The sequence below is a fragment of the Thamnophis elegans genome, chromosome 15 (assembly GCF_009769535.1).
Source record: "Thamnophis elegans isolate rThaEle1 chromosome 15, rThaEle1.pri, whole genome shotgun sequence".
NCBI classification, from domain to species: Eukaryota; Metazoa; Chordata; class Lepidosauria; order Squamata; family Colubridae; genus Thamnophis; species Thamnophis elegans.
The window spans coordinates 47278897-47293655 of record NC_045555.1 but is presented as its reverse complement, the minus strand read 5'-3'; the positions used below and the strand labels follow the sequence as shown (position 1 = coordinate 47293655).

Below are 14759 nucleotides of genomic sequence, written 5' to 3'. Positions count from 1 at the left end.
ACAAATCTATGTTGCTATTCTAACATATCTTACACACAACACTAGTAACTTTCTAACGTCAAAACAAAACCAAAAGTTTCTTCCTCAATTAAGTGATATTATGAGTGCACGGATCATTTTCATCCATGCTTGAAATCACTGCTGTTCATAAACCCAGTTGCAAATAATTTTAGGTTCTTAATTTCTTTTTTCTAGAATTCAAGTTTTACGTTCCCTATTCCAAAAGGACAACGGTATGCCTTGCCATCTCTCTTACTTTCATTATCTTCTTAACTAATTATTGAACAAAGCACAGTCTGAAACAGATTGAGGCTGTCCGGAGTTATTTACCTTCATACAGTAGTAAATCTTGCAAATTCTAGGCTATAAATATTAATTGAAAAATGAAGGGAAAGACGTAGCTGTTTAACAGTATTGACGCAAATGAGACAGAACAATATATTCTGGAACAGATTTCAGATATGTCGTGTAGCAGGCACACAAAAACTTTATAATAATATTCCTGTTTTGGGATGTCAATTCAGCTATGCAAAGTAACAAAGAAGTTTCAAACAAAGCAATATATCTTAATGTTAAAATATATCTGAAATAATAATGGGCGGGGGGGGGAGAGTCACACAGTGAGTGTGGTGTACGGTGAATTTCCTAAGTGAAGAAAACAACTTAGTAGTGTGAACAATTTCTGAATTATTAGTGATGTGGTGGATCGAAATTTAGCACCTAGCAGAACCTGCTTGCCGTCTGACATTCAACGCAGCCAATCTGTTCCTCATTTCAGTGGAGTGATTAGCATTCTTTTCATCCTGAAAATATACATATATTCATATTTAATGCACAGAGAGAGCAACAGCAAGGATGCTTTGAAAGCCCATCTCCCAGTTCGTGGAACTGATTTCACAGTTGCTCCAAGAGGTCTCGGTAACCTTTGCAACAATTCTATATTCGTACGTCAACCAAGCACCAAAAAATAGATCAAAGAAATGGTCAACCCTGCACAGCCTTGTCTTAACAGCAGTGATAGGCAAGAGGCATCTGTACCCAACACCTACAAAATATTAAGAATGTTCCTATTAAGAGCCGAGGTGGCGGAGTGGTTAAATGCAGCACTGCAGGCTACTTCAGCTGACTGCAGTTCCGCAGTTCGGCTGTTCAAATCTCACCGGCTCAGGGTTGACTCAGCCTTCCATCCTTCCGAGGTGGGTGAAATGAGGACCCGGATTGTTGTTGGGGGCGATATGCTGACTCTGTAAACCGCTTAGAGGGGGCTGAAAGCCCTATGAAGCGGTAGATAAGTCTAACTGCTATTGCTATGCTATATCTATCTGTCTGTCTGTCTATCTATCTATCTATCTATCTATCTATCTATCTATCTATCTATCTATCTATCTATCTTCTGTATCTATCTTATCTATTATCTATCCATCCAAGGCTTAAGGTTGACTCAGCTTTCCATCCTTCCGAGGTGGGTGAAATGAGGACCCAGACTGTGGGGGTGATATGCTGACTCTGTAAACCGCTTAGAGAGGGTTGAAAGCCCTATGAAGCGGTATATAAGTCTAACTGCTATTGCTATTGCTATGCAAGTTTAATGCAGCAGGCTAGAACAGACTTGGCATTTTATGGCTCCCGGTGCACAGTAGTATTTTTTTTTTCAATTTACATAGGTGCATACCTGCACACCTATGCACCTTTACAGCCCTATTGGTTCAGCCCTTCACAACAGCCCCAGTTTTTCGTGTGGCTCCCTGGAAAAATCAACTCCCTCCCCGTGCACTAGAGATTGGGAGATTGGGAGTTCTATTCCTGCCTTAGGCATGAAACCACCTGATGACTTTGGGCCAGTCATTTTCTCTCAGCCCTAGGAAAGAGGCAAGATTTATTCCCCAAGAAATGATAGGCCTGAATCTAAATCAGAATAACAGAATAACTGAGTTGAAAGGGACCTGGGGTGGGGGGGGCGTCTTCTAGTCCAACCCACTGCTCAAGCAGGAGACCCTCCACCATTTCAGACAAACGTCTGTCCAATCTCTCTCTTCCTAAAAGAAAACTTCTTAAAAGTTTTCTTTCAATGGGTATGAGAAGCTTCTCACTGGGGCTTCTTCTGGATGCTTTCCTCTTAGTGATACTCAGTGCCAGATTTAGATGAAAAGAGGCCCTAGGCTATTCCACTTATGAGGCCCTTTCACCTCCCATTTTTAAGTTTGTAAATTACATGAGAGACAATAAAATACATCATTACTGTGATATATATCAATATATATCAATATATATAACTGGCCTCCCGACGGAGGGTGGCTCTGCTCTGCGGCAAAGGCAGCGAGGCCAGCCGCCTCCCCTGCTGCGCTCAGCTGCCCGGCTCGGCCCCCTCGCCCTCACCTGCCTGGCCGCTGGTGGGCTCCGCGTCGACGGGGCGGCTACTGGGAGCGGCCGCGCCTCTCTCCCGACCGCCAGTGCCGGGAACGTGGGCGGGCTCCCCAACTGCCGCGGCGCTGGAACGATCTTAGCCAATACATTTTTATGTTTGTTTATTAGTCATCTGCGTAGAATTTCTCCTTATTTTCGGTTCAGTGTCTTAGTGTTCACTGTTTTTAGAATAGTGCAATTTTAATGTTGCTAAGAATTTGAATGGAGGCCCCTCTTGATCTCGAGGCCCTAGGCGGAAGCCTAGTTAGCCTATAGGAAAATCTGGCCCTGGTGATACTATTTACATCAGAGGTGTCAAACTCGTTGCCTGTGGGCCGGATGTGTCATGTGCTGGCCAGGCCTCCCCCATTTGAGCAGAGGAGGAAAAATTCACGATACGACACGTGCTGCCAACACGGGTTTGACACCCCTGATTTAGGTAATCAAAAAACGAAATACTTATTTCACTGACTAACTTAATAATTTTTATTCCAAAAACTTTTTATTGCATCATTACTTTTCTTCCCCCCCCCCCAAAAAAAAAATTGTGGTTGAAATAATAGCAATTTACTTCCAGTTTCGGAGCCCCAAGTCAGAATGAATCCTGCAGAGTGAAGAGCTCTAATTGATTACAGCAGATTGTTAATGACTGTGCTCTGAAACAACCCATCTGATTGATTCCATGTTTGCCAAGCTCAGAACTCAATCGCTCTTCACTCTTCAAATCATTTGATTGTAAATGCCACTACCAATATTGAAAAAAAAGACAGCTTGAAGATCTCAGCTGGGCACACACTGAAACTATCAGAGGTATGGGAACCCTCTCCCACATACAGAAGAATGGAATATTTTGGGAAATATTTTAAAAAGGCAGAATGTTATATTTCCCTAATGGAGAAACATGTTTTTAGAGGCAGAAAGCAGCCAGCAAGTCTTTCTTAATAGCTCCCAGCGGATCAGTGGCAGGTTGCAGGCGGTACACCCCGGTACCAGTGCCTGCCGGGAGCACTGAGTATCATTCTGGTATGGTGCTCCGCCTTACCTGTATTTGAGCTCTTTGGCGCTTCCGCGCACGCACATGGAGAGTACAATGCCTGTGCGATGCTCCGCCAAGCAGCTGGAACATCGCAGAGACGTCGCGGAACATCACAGGAGGTAAGGAGGCAAGCGCGTGCTGCGTGCATGAGCACGCAAGCTGCGCACGTTCATGTGGTGGATGTCGGGCTGTGTTGCACCGTACCGGTTGCAACGTTGATCCGGAACCCACCACTGCAGCAGATATTTTGAGCCCATTAAGAAACATTGGGCCAGCATGTTCACAAAACAAAAGGACTTCCCCTCCAAGGATGGGATTAAAATTTACATTCTCCTTCCACCCAAAATTCTAAGAACAGGACATGACCCTTTAGGACATAATAGGATTAGCCCACCGCCATTTAACAAAAAAAACACAAACCCCTTCATTGCACAATCCCCCAGAAGAGTTCAAACTTGAAAGTCAGAGGAACCTTTAAAGATGCATCCACTCCTTCAACCATTTGGCCAGTCGCTCTAGAAGTGCTGCTGGTTCTGCTTCATCAATAAACTTCCTTTCCAGTCAGCCCCCATGTTGTTTCCAGCAACTTTCTCCCAACTTGGAACGGAACCAGATGGATTTTTCCTCCAACAGAGGCCTATCTAGGATGTTAGCACCCCATTTCCTAGAGAAATGAAGAAGCCGAGGTGGCGCAGTGGTTAAGTGCAGCACTGCAGGCCACTTCAGCTGACTGCTAGCTGCAGTTCGGCGGTTCTAATCTCACCGGCTCAGGGTTGACTCAGCCTTCCATCCTTCCGAGGTGGGTGAAATGAGGACCCAGACTGTGGGGGCGATATGCTGACTCTGTAAACCGCTTAGAGAGGGCTGAAAGCCCTATGAAGCGGTATATAAGTCTCACTGCTATTGCTAAATGAAATATCCTGGGAAATATTGAAAAGGTAGAATATTTCCCTGGAACAGAAATGGAGAAAGATGGTTTTAGGCAGGAAACAGGCTCACTCTTAATAGCCCCCACTTTTGTTAATGGGCCACTTTAAAAAACCTGGGGCAGTCCATTCTACATAACAAAGACCCCTCCCCTTCAGTTCCAGGGTGATGGGATTAAGGCACGATAGTAATAACCGTTTACCCAACTCGCCACATGGCATCTGAGAACTCAACCAAACGTGGACTCAAAGCGCAGCCTAGAGAGTTGCCCCTGCATGGCCCCGTGGGAGTCTGACAACCAATCAGAATACATGTCTTACACAGGAACAGGAAACAGAGAGGTGGGGCTGAACAGAGTATTAAAAAACCAGCAAGCCCCTTCTCTCTTCTTCTTCTTCTTCTTCACCCAACATCTGGAACCATAGGATCACATTTTTCCCCAGGACCTCAAGCCATGTGGTCCTGTCCACCATTAAACCATCTTTCCAGAAGGACATTATTATTGGAAAAGAATTTTGACAAAAAAAGGATTCATTTATCAAGCCTTCAGATAGGTAGTAATCTCTCCCTTGCTAGGGTGTTTCCAAGCAGATCCTGGAGAGCGGAAATACCCTGACTATTAATTTCCTGCATGAAGCAGAAATTGAAATAGATGTCTTATTATCCTCCACTTTTATGATTGACCATATGAACATCAGTTTGCTAATTGCTTAGTTATTGCTGGGCTTATATGTTGTCCAATCAATAGCAACTCTGAGCAATTGGTATACTGGGAAATATAGAGCCGAGGTGGCGCAGTGGTTAGGGTGCAGTACTGCAGGCCACTTCAGCTGACTGTTATCTGCAGTTCAGCGGTTCTAATCTCACCGGCTCAAGGTTGACTCAGCCTTCCATCCTTCCGAGGTGGGTGAAATGAGGACCCAGACTGTGGGGGCGATATGCTGACTCTGTAAACCGCTTAGAGAGGGCTGAAAGCCCTATGAAGCGGTATATAAGTCTAACTGCTATTGCTATTGCTAGATAGATGATAGATAGATGATAGATAGATAGATAGATAGATAGATAGATAGATAGATAGATAGATAGATAGATGATAAACATATAATGCATGGATGATAGATAGATAGATAGATAGATAGATAGATAGATAGATAGATAGATAGATAGATAGATAGATAGATAGATAGATAGATGATAGATGATAGATAGATAGATAGATAGATAGATAGATAGATAGATAGATAGATGATAAACAGATATAATGCATGGATGGATGGATGACAGATAGATAGATAGATAGATAGATAGATAGATAGATAGATAGATAGATAGATAGATAGATAGATAGATAGATAAGAGCCGAGGTGGTGCAGTGGTTAGGGTGCAGTACTGCAGGCCACTTCAGCTGACTGTTATCTGCAGTTCAGCGGTTCTAATCTCACCGGCTCAAGGTTGACTCAGCCTTCCATCCTTCCGAGGTGGGTGAAATGGGGACCCAGACTGTGGGGGCGATATGCTGACTCTGTAAACCGCTTAGAGGGGGCTGAAAGCCCCATGAAGTGGTATATAAGTCTAACTGCTATTGCTAACTGCTATTGCTATACTCTAGAAATCATGTCCCATTGCTCTTCAGGTCCCAAGAGAGATAAATTTGTCTCAGAAATCCCTGCAGCCAATTGCTATGAAGATTTATCTGGGAGAGAAAGAGGGCTGTTTGAGTTGGCTTTCCCCTGCACACATATAAAGAGAGAGGGAAACACAAGGAAGGAGAGAAAACAGGGTGTGATTCACACCCTCTGGTGTAGCTTATGATGCTGGGACTGTGTGTGTGAACTGAAGTAAGTAACCATGTGGGAAAGGGCTAATAGCACGCATGTTTCCTTCACACTTCCTCCTTGCAGGGATGCTGATTAGCTCAGAATGGATCTGTCTCCACATTTTCTTCACTCAGACACAATTCCCAGCCATTTGACAAGTAGCTCCAATTACTCTGGGTGGATGAGATCAAAGGAACTGTCATTCATTCACAAGTATCTTTGGCCAATTGTTACCTGCCAATGTATTGGAACAACTATTCTCAGAAAACGTGTTCAAGGTAATAAACTCCAGAAACGATTAGGTTGCAGCTCGCATACAAGTCTCTCCATGCATATCAAAGGACTCCAGTGCGGAGAAAACTCCATTCTACTGATGGAGATTCAAGTTCTATGATATCACCAACAATGTGTAACAATGGGGGAAAGCTCCTTGTCACTCAGTGTTGAATTTTGCATGAAACTGTAGCGCCTATACGGAGCTTTATGATCAAAGAGTTTGTAAATGTGTAAGATTTAATCCAAAATTATCCAAACATTGTATGAATATTTGCTTAAAACTAAATCCAATTGTAATTTACAGGAATTCTTTCCAAATGGGGGGGAAAAAACTGGAACAGTTATTTCTGATGAGTATATAATCCACAGATTTATGACTCACAATTTGCATATGAAAATATTAGCAAAATTCCTTTAACCTTGGCAGTAAAACTATATATATGTATGTATGTACATATAGGAAAGGAAGCAGTAGACTTCCTCCCATATTTGGGCATACCAGGGGCTGTGACACTAAATACAAACCTATTTCCCTGGCTCAGCTGATAAAAGGAGAAGAACCTTGTGGCTTAGTGGTTAACACATCTGCCTAATATGTAATACAGCCCAGGTACCGCCACTTTCCCCATGCGCTTTGAGTACCTCTCTCAGTCCAACACCTGCACCATGACGGATCTAAAAAAACACCGACGCCCCCCCCCCCCACCCCCAAATATATTAAGATTCTGGAATTATAAGAAGAGAATTTTTCATCACACAATGTTTATACGAACATATATAAGTGGTTAACACATCTGCCTGATATGTAATACAGCCCAGGTTCGAATCCCAGTAAGGGTATGGCTAGCTGATGAGAGCTAAATAGCTTGAAATAGATCTAGTCTCCCTTTATTTATTTATCAGCACAAATACAACACATATATGTGTTACCGTCAACTTTTGGTTGAAATTCTTTAAAGTTGTCCTTCTCTGGCAGGCATACGGGGAAATGCGAATTCCGCCAATATCTGGAGTAGCAGAATGATCTTCATCTACCTAAACAGATGGTGGGAAAGGAGGATACCATTTGTCAATCCAATAAGTCGGAGAACAAAGGTTTCAAACCATTTCAAATGAGTACCCTGATCTGCCATAAGTATATTTTCTGCACAATCACCTCCAACCATATTCACATTGAAGTGGATACAGATAAAGCTGTAAGATGAAGAGAGTAAAAAAAACTTGTGTGCGTAATGGATGGGTATAGGCCTACCTATGGAACCAACCAGTTAAAAAATAAATATGTGGCCTTAAGGTGAAGCACAAACATTTTAAACGTACATATTCATGTTTTTATTCAGAGCAACGTTTACGAAGTTAAATGTGATCAGAAAAACCATTATTATTAAAGCTTCTAAAGGGTGATCAGATTCAAACAAACGTACCTCTCCTTTCTACAAAGTTTTTTTTTCTCCAAAGGCTACTGTTGTAAATATTTTCATTCTAGTGCAAATTCACACCGTTTTATGTCACTAACCAAGTCCTATTTTAGTCTAGTCCAGTAAAAAGCTGTTGTTTTTGGCCACTGTGTAGAACTTGTACATTGAGCTAAATTGGGGGGAGGGGGTTTGGTCTGATCTAATAACTGTCTTCTTCTTCTTAAGGAATGTCGTCATGCAGGTGTTAAAGTAGGCAACAAGAAGAATTATATAGAGTTTTCTTTTTGGGTTAAGCAATCAGGGCTATCCTAGATCTGCTTCTTTTATTATTCCCCTCTTTTAGCAATATCAATAGCAGTTAGACTTATATACCGCTTCATAAGGCTTTCATCCCTCTCTAAGCGGTTTACAGAGTCAGCATATCGCCCCCAACAACAATCCGGGTCCTCATTTCACCCACCTCGGAAGGATGGAAGGCTGAGTCAACCCTGAGCCGGTGAGATTTGAACAGCCGAACTGCAGAACTAACAGTCAGCTGAAGTAGCCTGCAGTACTGCACTCTAACCACTGCGCCCATTTCTTTTCCTTTTCTTGTAAATTTTTTGGGGCCTTGAATTTTCACCAATTATCTAGTCCCGTGATGGCGAACATCTGGCGTGCCATAGGGGCTATATCTGCCGGCAATCAAGCCATTAACTCCAGTGTCCATGCATGCACCGGCTAGCTAATTTTCGGACTTCCAGAAGACTGGAAGGACTGTGGGGGGGGGGGGTGTTGTGTGTGCATGTGCACGAGGGGGGGCGCTTTGCATTATGGGTGTGGCGCAAACACGTGCTGTCGTGCACGCGCCCTCAGGTTTTTGGCACTCAACAACAAAATGATTAGCCATCATTGGTCTAGTCTCTGCCTTGAAATACAATAATATTTCCTCGATTTAGGCAGAATTGTTTTCAGGAAAGTAAAAGTGTTAACATAGGAAAATCTGATGCAACAGAAACTTTGTACTTCCGACTTAAAGTTACAAATACATTATCCTATACATCTGTGTTGTAGGAGTAGCACCCATTTAATTCTGCACGAACAGAACGATTAACGGAAATCTCAAAAGAACTTTTTCGTTCCAAGATTTTTAATTTTTGTACAAACACATCAATGTGTTAACAGGGTGGCACCCGAGTATCATACATTTTAATGCAAATAAAATAGTATCAATCATATTTGTTTCATTTGACAAGCTCATATAAACCTTGTAATGATACACGTATTTTTATCAAATTATATTCTTTCATTATTTAATCATTCAATACTTCAACGTGTCATTTCTATGCCAATCACCCAATTCTAATTGACTTGATTATTAGTCATATTTATTACTTTTAGCAAGCTTATGTAATTCTAATAATAGTATGGACATTTATGCTAAATTGAAATCTTCCATTATTTGCATGTTCAATTTATAATCCTTCATTTTTTAATTATTCGATATTTCAATATGTTATTTTTATGTCGATCACCATATTCTGCATGTCATACATTTTATTACCAATAAAGTATTTTTAATCATTATTTGTTACATTTAGCAAGCATACACCTATTCAGGGGGGGGGGGGATTAAGGCTCACTGGTGTCCTAAGCACTGACCAATCTTGGTGCCCCCCCTTCCTTTGTACATACTCTACAAATCTTCATTGAGGTTTTTTCTTTCTTTCTCAACTCTTGGGCCTGGTGCCCCAAGACCAGGCTTAGTCTGCTTAATGGTTAATACACCACCGCACCTATTCATATTAAATTATAATCTTTCATTAGATTAGCTGACTTTAGATCACCAGTTATCGGCTGTGACCAGGGGGACCTTTGCCCAGGTTCGCCTGGTGCACCAATTGCGACCCTATCTGGACTGGGAGGCCCTTGTGATAGTCACTCACGCCCTCGTGACCTCAAGACTGGACTACTGTAATGCGCTTTACATGGGGCTGCCCTTGAAAAGGGCTCTACATGGGGTTGCCCTTAAAGTGCATCCGGCGACTGCAGTTAGTCCAGAATGCAGCCGCGCGAGTGATAGTGGGCGCACCGCGGTTCGCCCACGTTACACCCATCCTCCGCGAGCTGCACTGGCTACCTGTCGATCTCCGGGTGTGCTTCAGGGTATTGATGACCACCTTTAAAGCACTCCATGGTAGTGGATCTGGGTACTTGAGAGACCGCCTTCTGCCGATCACCTCCCTCCGACCGATTAGATCGCACAGACTGGGCCTCCTCCGAATCCCATCCGCCAGTCAATGTCGACTGGCGACTACACGGAGGAGAGCCTTTTCTGTTGCAGCTCCGACCCTGTGGAACGATCTCCCCGTCGAGATACGCACCCTCACCACCGTCCAGGCCTTCCGCGCAGCCCTCAAGACCTGGCTCTCCCAACAGGCCTGGGGATAAGTCTTTAATTTGCCCCACCCGAGTGTTGAATGTTGAATGCAAGTTGTGTTTTTATCACTTTATTTTGTTCACATATTGTTTATTTTGAATTGCACCCCCTCCCTAATGATTGTAAGCCGCCCTGAGTCCCCTCAGGGAAAAGGGCGGCCTATAAATCTTAATAAAAAAAATACTAAATACTGAGAGACCGCCTCCTGCCAATTACCTCCCAAAGACCAATTCGATCGCACAGGCTTGGCCTTCTCCGGGTTCCATCTGCCAGCCAATGCCGGCTGGCGACCCCCCGGGGGAGAGCCTTCCCTGTTGCTGCTCCGGCCCTATGGAACGAGCTCCCCGTGGAGATCCGGACCCTCACTACCCGCTCGACCTTCCGTAAAGCTACTAAGTCCTGGCTGTTCCGGCAGGCTGGGGGCTGTTAAAGCACCCAGCCCCGTCTTAATTGTGACTGTCGTGGGTTTTAAAATTGTTTGTATTGTCTTATTTATTCCCTCCCCTGTTTATTGTGAGCCGCCCGGAGTCCTTCGGGAGTGGGCGGCATACAAAACCAATAAACCAACCAACCAAACGAACCAACCAACCATGTAATCAATAGCTCAATATGTATATAACAAATGAACTTTGTATAACCAAAAACGCAGAGCAGAATTCCCATAAAAATTGTAATGAAATAAAACCAGGTAGAAGAATATGTTTAAAGATGCTTGAGATGCTTTGCTTCCCCCGAATGAACTTAGTGCAGGCTACTTTGCAACCTCTAGAAATAAGGAAGAGTTGAAATAAAGGTTAATTGGTTTTTAAGGGTTTTCAAATTAATTCTGCTGTAATTTAATTGGAGCTACATGAAATAGACATTGCTTATGTTACGATCAGCTAATTTTAGATGAGGGTCAGTGACAAATGTTGGACTCTGGTAGAGTGGCAAGACTTGCCCACCGCGGGGCACCCAGAGAGGTCACTCTTACCTGGGAGGTGAGGGAAAACTGCTATGATTTGATGCTGTAATTAGGCAGAATAAGGCAAATTTAGGCTATCGGCATAGAACAGCAAATTGTGTATTTAAAGAAGTCTTTGCGTTCCCCGCAATCCAGCTCCAGTTATTTTTTTTTAGCTTGAAATGATCATATAATTGATCTAAAACTGTTCAGGTAATCAAACAATTACAAAATTAGGGACATTCAAACCTCAGTCGAGGCAATAATCATTTCGTTAATTCATTCAATATGCTTATCGGATATCTTGGAGATTAAAAGAAAAGGGCTGTTGTGAGGAGGTAGAATAATGAAACATGTTGCCTACACTAAAGTCATGGCTGATAATTTATAACAGCCTGAAAGCAAATTGAATTAAAATGGCTCACCCCACCCAATGAGATAATCAAATTAAAACAGATTCCATTCAGCATCTCAGTGGCACCCATAAAAGGAAGCAATAAAGAAAAAAAATTATCATTTGAGCTCTTCTAAGAGACTATGAGGGTGAGATCTGACACTCTCCTGCATTATCTATCATAGCAGTCAAACTCTTTTTAGAACAGTGTTTCTCAACCTTGGCCACTTGAAGATGTCTGGACTTCAACTCCCAGAATTCCCCAGCCAGCATTCGCTGGCTGGGGAATTCTGGGAGTTGAAGTCCAGACATCTTCAAGTGGCCAAGGTTGAGGAACACTGTTTTAGAACATTAAGTAATAAACCACGTCATAAAGACATACACCCAGAGAGCATCAAGTAACTATCAAGATCATTGATAAAGTATACAGAAAAAGGGTTGTTTTAACTCACCTTTTGAACATGATCAAAAGGTGTTGAGGCGTGCCAAAAGTGGGGGGGGAGCAGGGGGGTTATGCGTGCGTGTGCCCACGCCCATAATGCAATGCCCTTCCCTCCTGTGCATGCATAAGAAGCTTATATATATGTTTACAGACATCATCACTTTTATATTTTCGTTTGTGGCATGCTGGAATAAGAAATCAGGTTCAATCAAGTTGTGTGTTTACTTACATGGTGTTATGAGTTTCACATAACATGTTAACACATTTAAGTTTATAGGGAAACATAAAAGGCCCCCCATACATGCGTGCTAAGCGTTTCTGGCTCTAGGGGCAGTGCGCATCTCTACTTCTAAAGCTGAAGAGCCAGTGATATCTGAAGACGACTCCGTATTCATGTGGCTGGCAGGACCTTCCCACCAATGGTGGCTCCTATTTTTCTACTTGCATTTTTTACATGCTTTTGAACTGCTAGGTTGGCAGAAGCTGGGAGAAGTAACAGGAGCTCACTCCATTACACTAGGGATTCGAACCACTGAACTGCTGACTTTTCTGATCCATAAGCTCAGCTTTGTTCATAGATGTCCTCTACGCCTCTCCTGTAACATCCTTAAGAATGGAATTTTTTTAATTATTGACCAATCTGTGTCAGTTAGTGACTACGGTAGTTAGAGTTTAAGCAGCACTCAAGAATATGTACTGTCATACAGCTTTATCTCTTCCTGCTATAAATGCAGGCTCAGCTAGTAAGAATAAGTACAATCTTCACCCATTTTATATATCAAAGTGGTTGTAGGAATATAATGTTTTCAAAACGATGAATGATATATACTGTGTTTGTGTTTCTTCCATTTCCTTATCAGTTGCAAAGCAAATCTTTATTTGTTTGGAACCTTCTGGGAAGTCTGGGAAGATGCTCAAACCATCTTTGATTGATTATCCGTGTGCGATCTGTGTAACCTTGGTCTTTTGCTCTTGGCATTTCTAGGTGTGAGAGACCAGGAAGTCACTTAACCTGCTAGCTTTGGACTGAATAAAATGGCCATTTGGACCTTCTCAATTTCCTTGTTTCTTGATAAGTGATTTTTACCAAGACACAGTTTTAAGCACTTCAAATTTCAGAGGCTTAACTCTGAATCTCCCACCTAGATTACTTTTTCAATCCTTTTGGTGGAAAACGTATTATGGATTGAGAACCAAGGCACCAAACAGGTGTTTCCTTCTGCAAAAGAGCGGAAACAGTGTTTGTAGAAATCACCTATAAAAACATGAAATTATTTGTTATAATTCTCATTTGCCCCGATGTCTTTGATTTTTTTAGGAGACATAATTGCGGCATCCACTTAGCTACCGTATGTTTCATACTATTTCCCCCCCAAAAAAATCTGGGTGGGAATGTCTGTGCGTCTTATAGAGTGAATATTGTGATGGAGGGATGGGGGTTGGTGTGGCGGTAGCATTTGCCTGTCGCACACACACACACAAATGCACACGCACGCACACACAGAGACCCACACGCTTCTCTGTGTACTTACTCTTCCTTTTCTACTTAAAGATGTCAGTAAAAAAAACTAATCTATCCGGAACTACATACTGTGTTTTTCAAACCGGACTGTTCTATATAATTTCGAGTCGTGAAACACATTTTTTAAAGAAAGGAAGCAGCGTCCTTCTGCTAAACTCTGTGTTTTTCCCACAGGGATACCACTTATCCTCCACTCAGTCTATTCTTGGATTTCGGGAGCCCAGTTTAAATGTCCCCACGTTACTGTGTCCGCTTAATATTTTGGCAGCCTTCTTGGTTGTGGGAGGGGAGGGGTGCATGCATTTACCTTATACAACACACGGCACAGAAATCGTTTAATAATATCGGACAGAGGCTGTGTTGCCCATTGGACGACAAAAGTGGTCATCTCGGTGAAATACACCAAGTGAATGAGAAGAAGAGTGGGAAGTAGAGGAGAGAAGAACGATAGGAAGAGAGGGATAGGAGAGAGGGCAAGAGTCGAGGTGGCGCAGTGCTTAGGGTGCAGTACTGCAGGCCACTTCAGCTGACTGTGATCTGCAGTTCGGCGGTTCTAATCTCACCGGCTCAGGGTTGACTCAGCCTTCCATCCTTCCGAGGTGGGTGAAATGAGGACCCAGACTGTGGGGGGCGATATGCTGACTCTGTAAACCGCTTAGAGAGGGCTGAAAGCCCAATGAAGTGGTATATAAGTCTAATAAATAAATAAATAAATAAATAAATAAATAAATAAATAAAGGGGGGGAAGATGAGGAGAATAAGGAGGAGTGGAAAGAGGAGAGAGGAGAAGGAGAAAGGAAGGGGAAGTAGAGTAGAAAAGGATGATGGAGGGAAGAAAGGACGTAGGGAGGGGGAGGAGAGAGGCAGAAGAAAGTGTTGGATAAGGCATAAACAGGGTGTATGGAGAGCAGAAGAGCCAATAATTGACTTTCATTTCCCCCCCCCCCGGAGTTGATGGCAAGACGAACTGATGTAATTAATAATTAGTACAATATGATATTGGCTATGTAATAGAATACATGTGATTATATGTTATGGAAATGGAAAATAAAAAAGTTTTGCTTTAAAAAAAAGTGGTCATCTCCTTCTGGGGTAAATCCCCAACTTTTCAGGTAAAAGCCCTTTGTTATTCTAAGATATCTCCAAGTAGGGTCAAGATCTT

General features: G+C 42.7%; 1 protein-coding gene across 1 annotated transcript in view; it reads right to left on the bottom strand.

Annotated features, from left to right (window-relative positions):
* Positions 1-14759, bottom strand: part of DNTT (DNA nucleotidylexotransferase) — a 170738-nt gene that overhangs the window by 134923 nt on the left and 21056 nt on the right. Inside the window, exon 4 of the mRNA XM_032232153.1 lies at positions 7390-7478. Within this exon, the coding sequence (XP_032088044.1) occupies positions 7390-7478 (89 nt within the window). The remainder of the gene's footprint in view (positions 1-7389; positions 7479-14759) is intronic.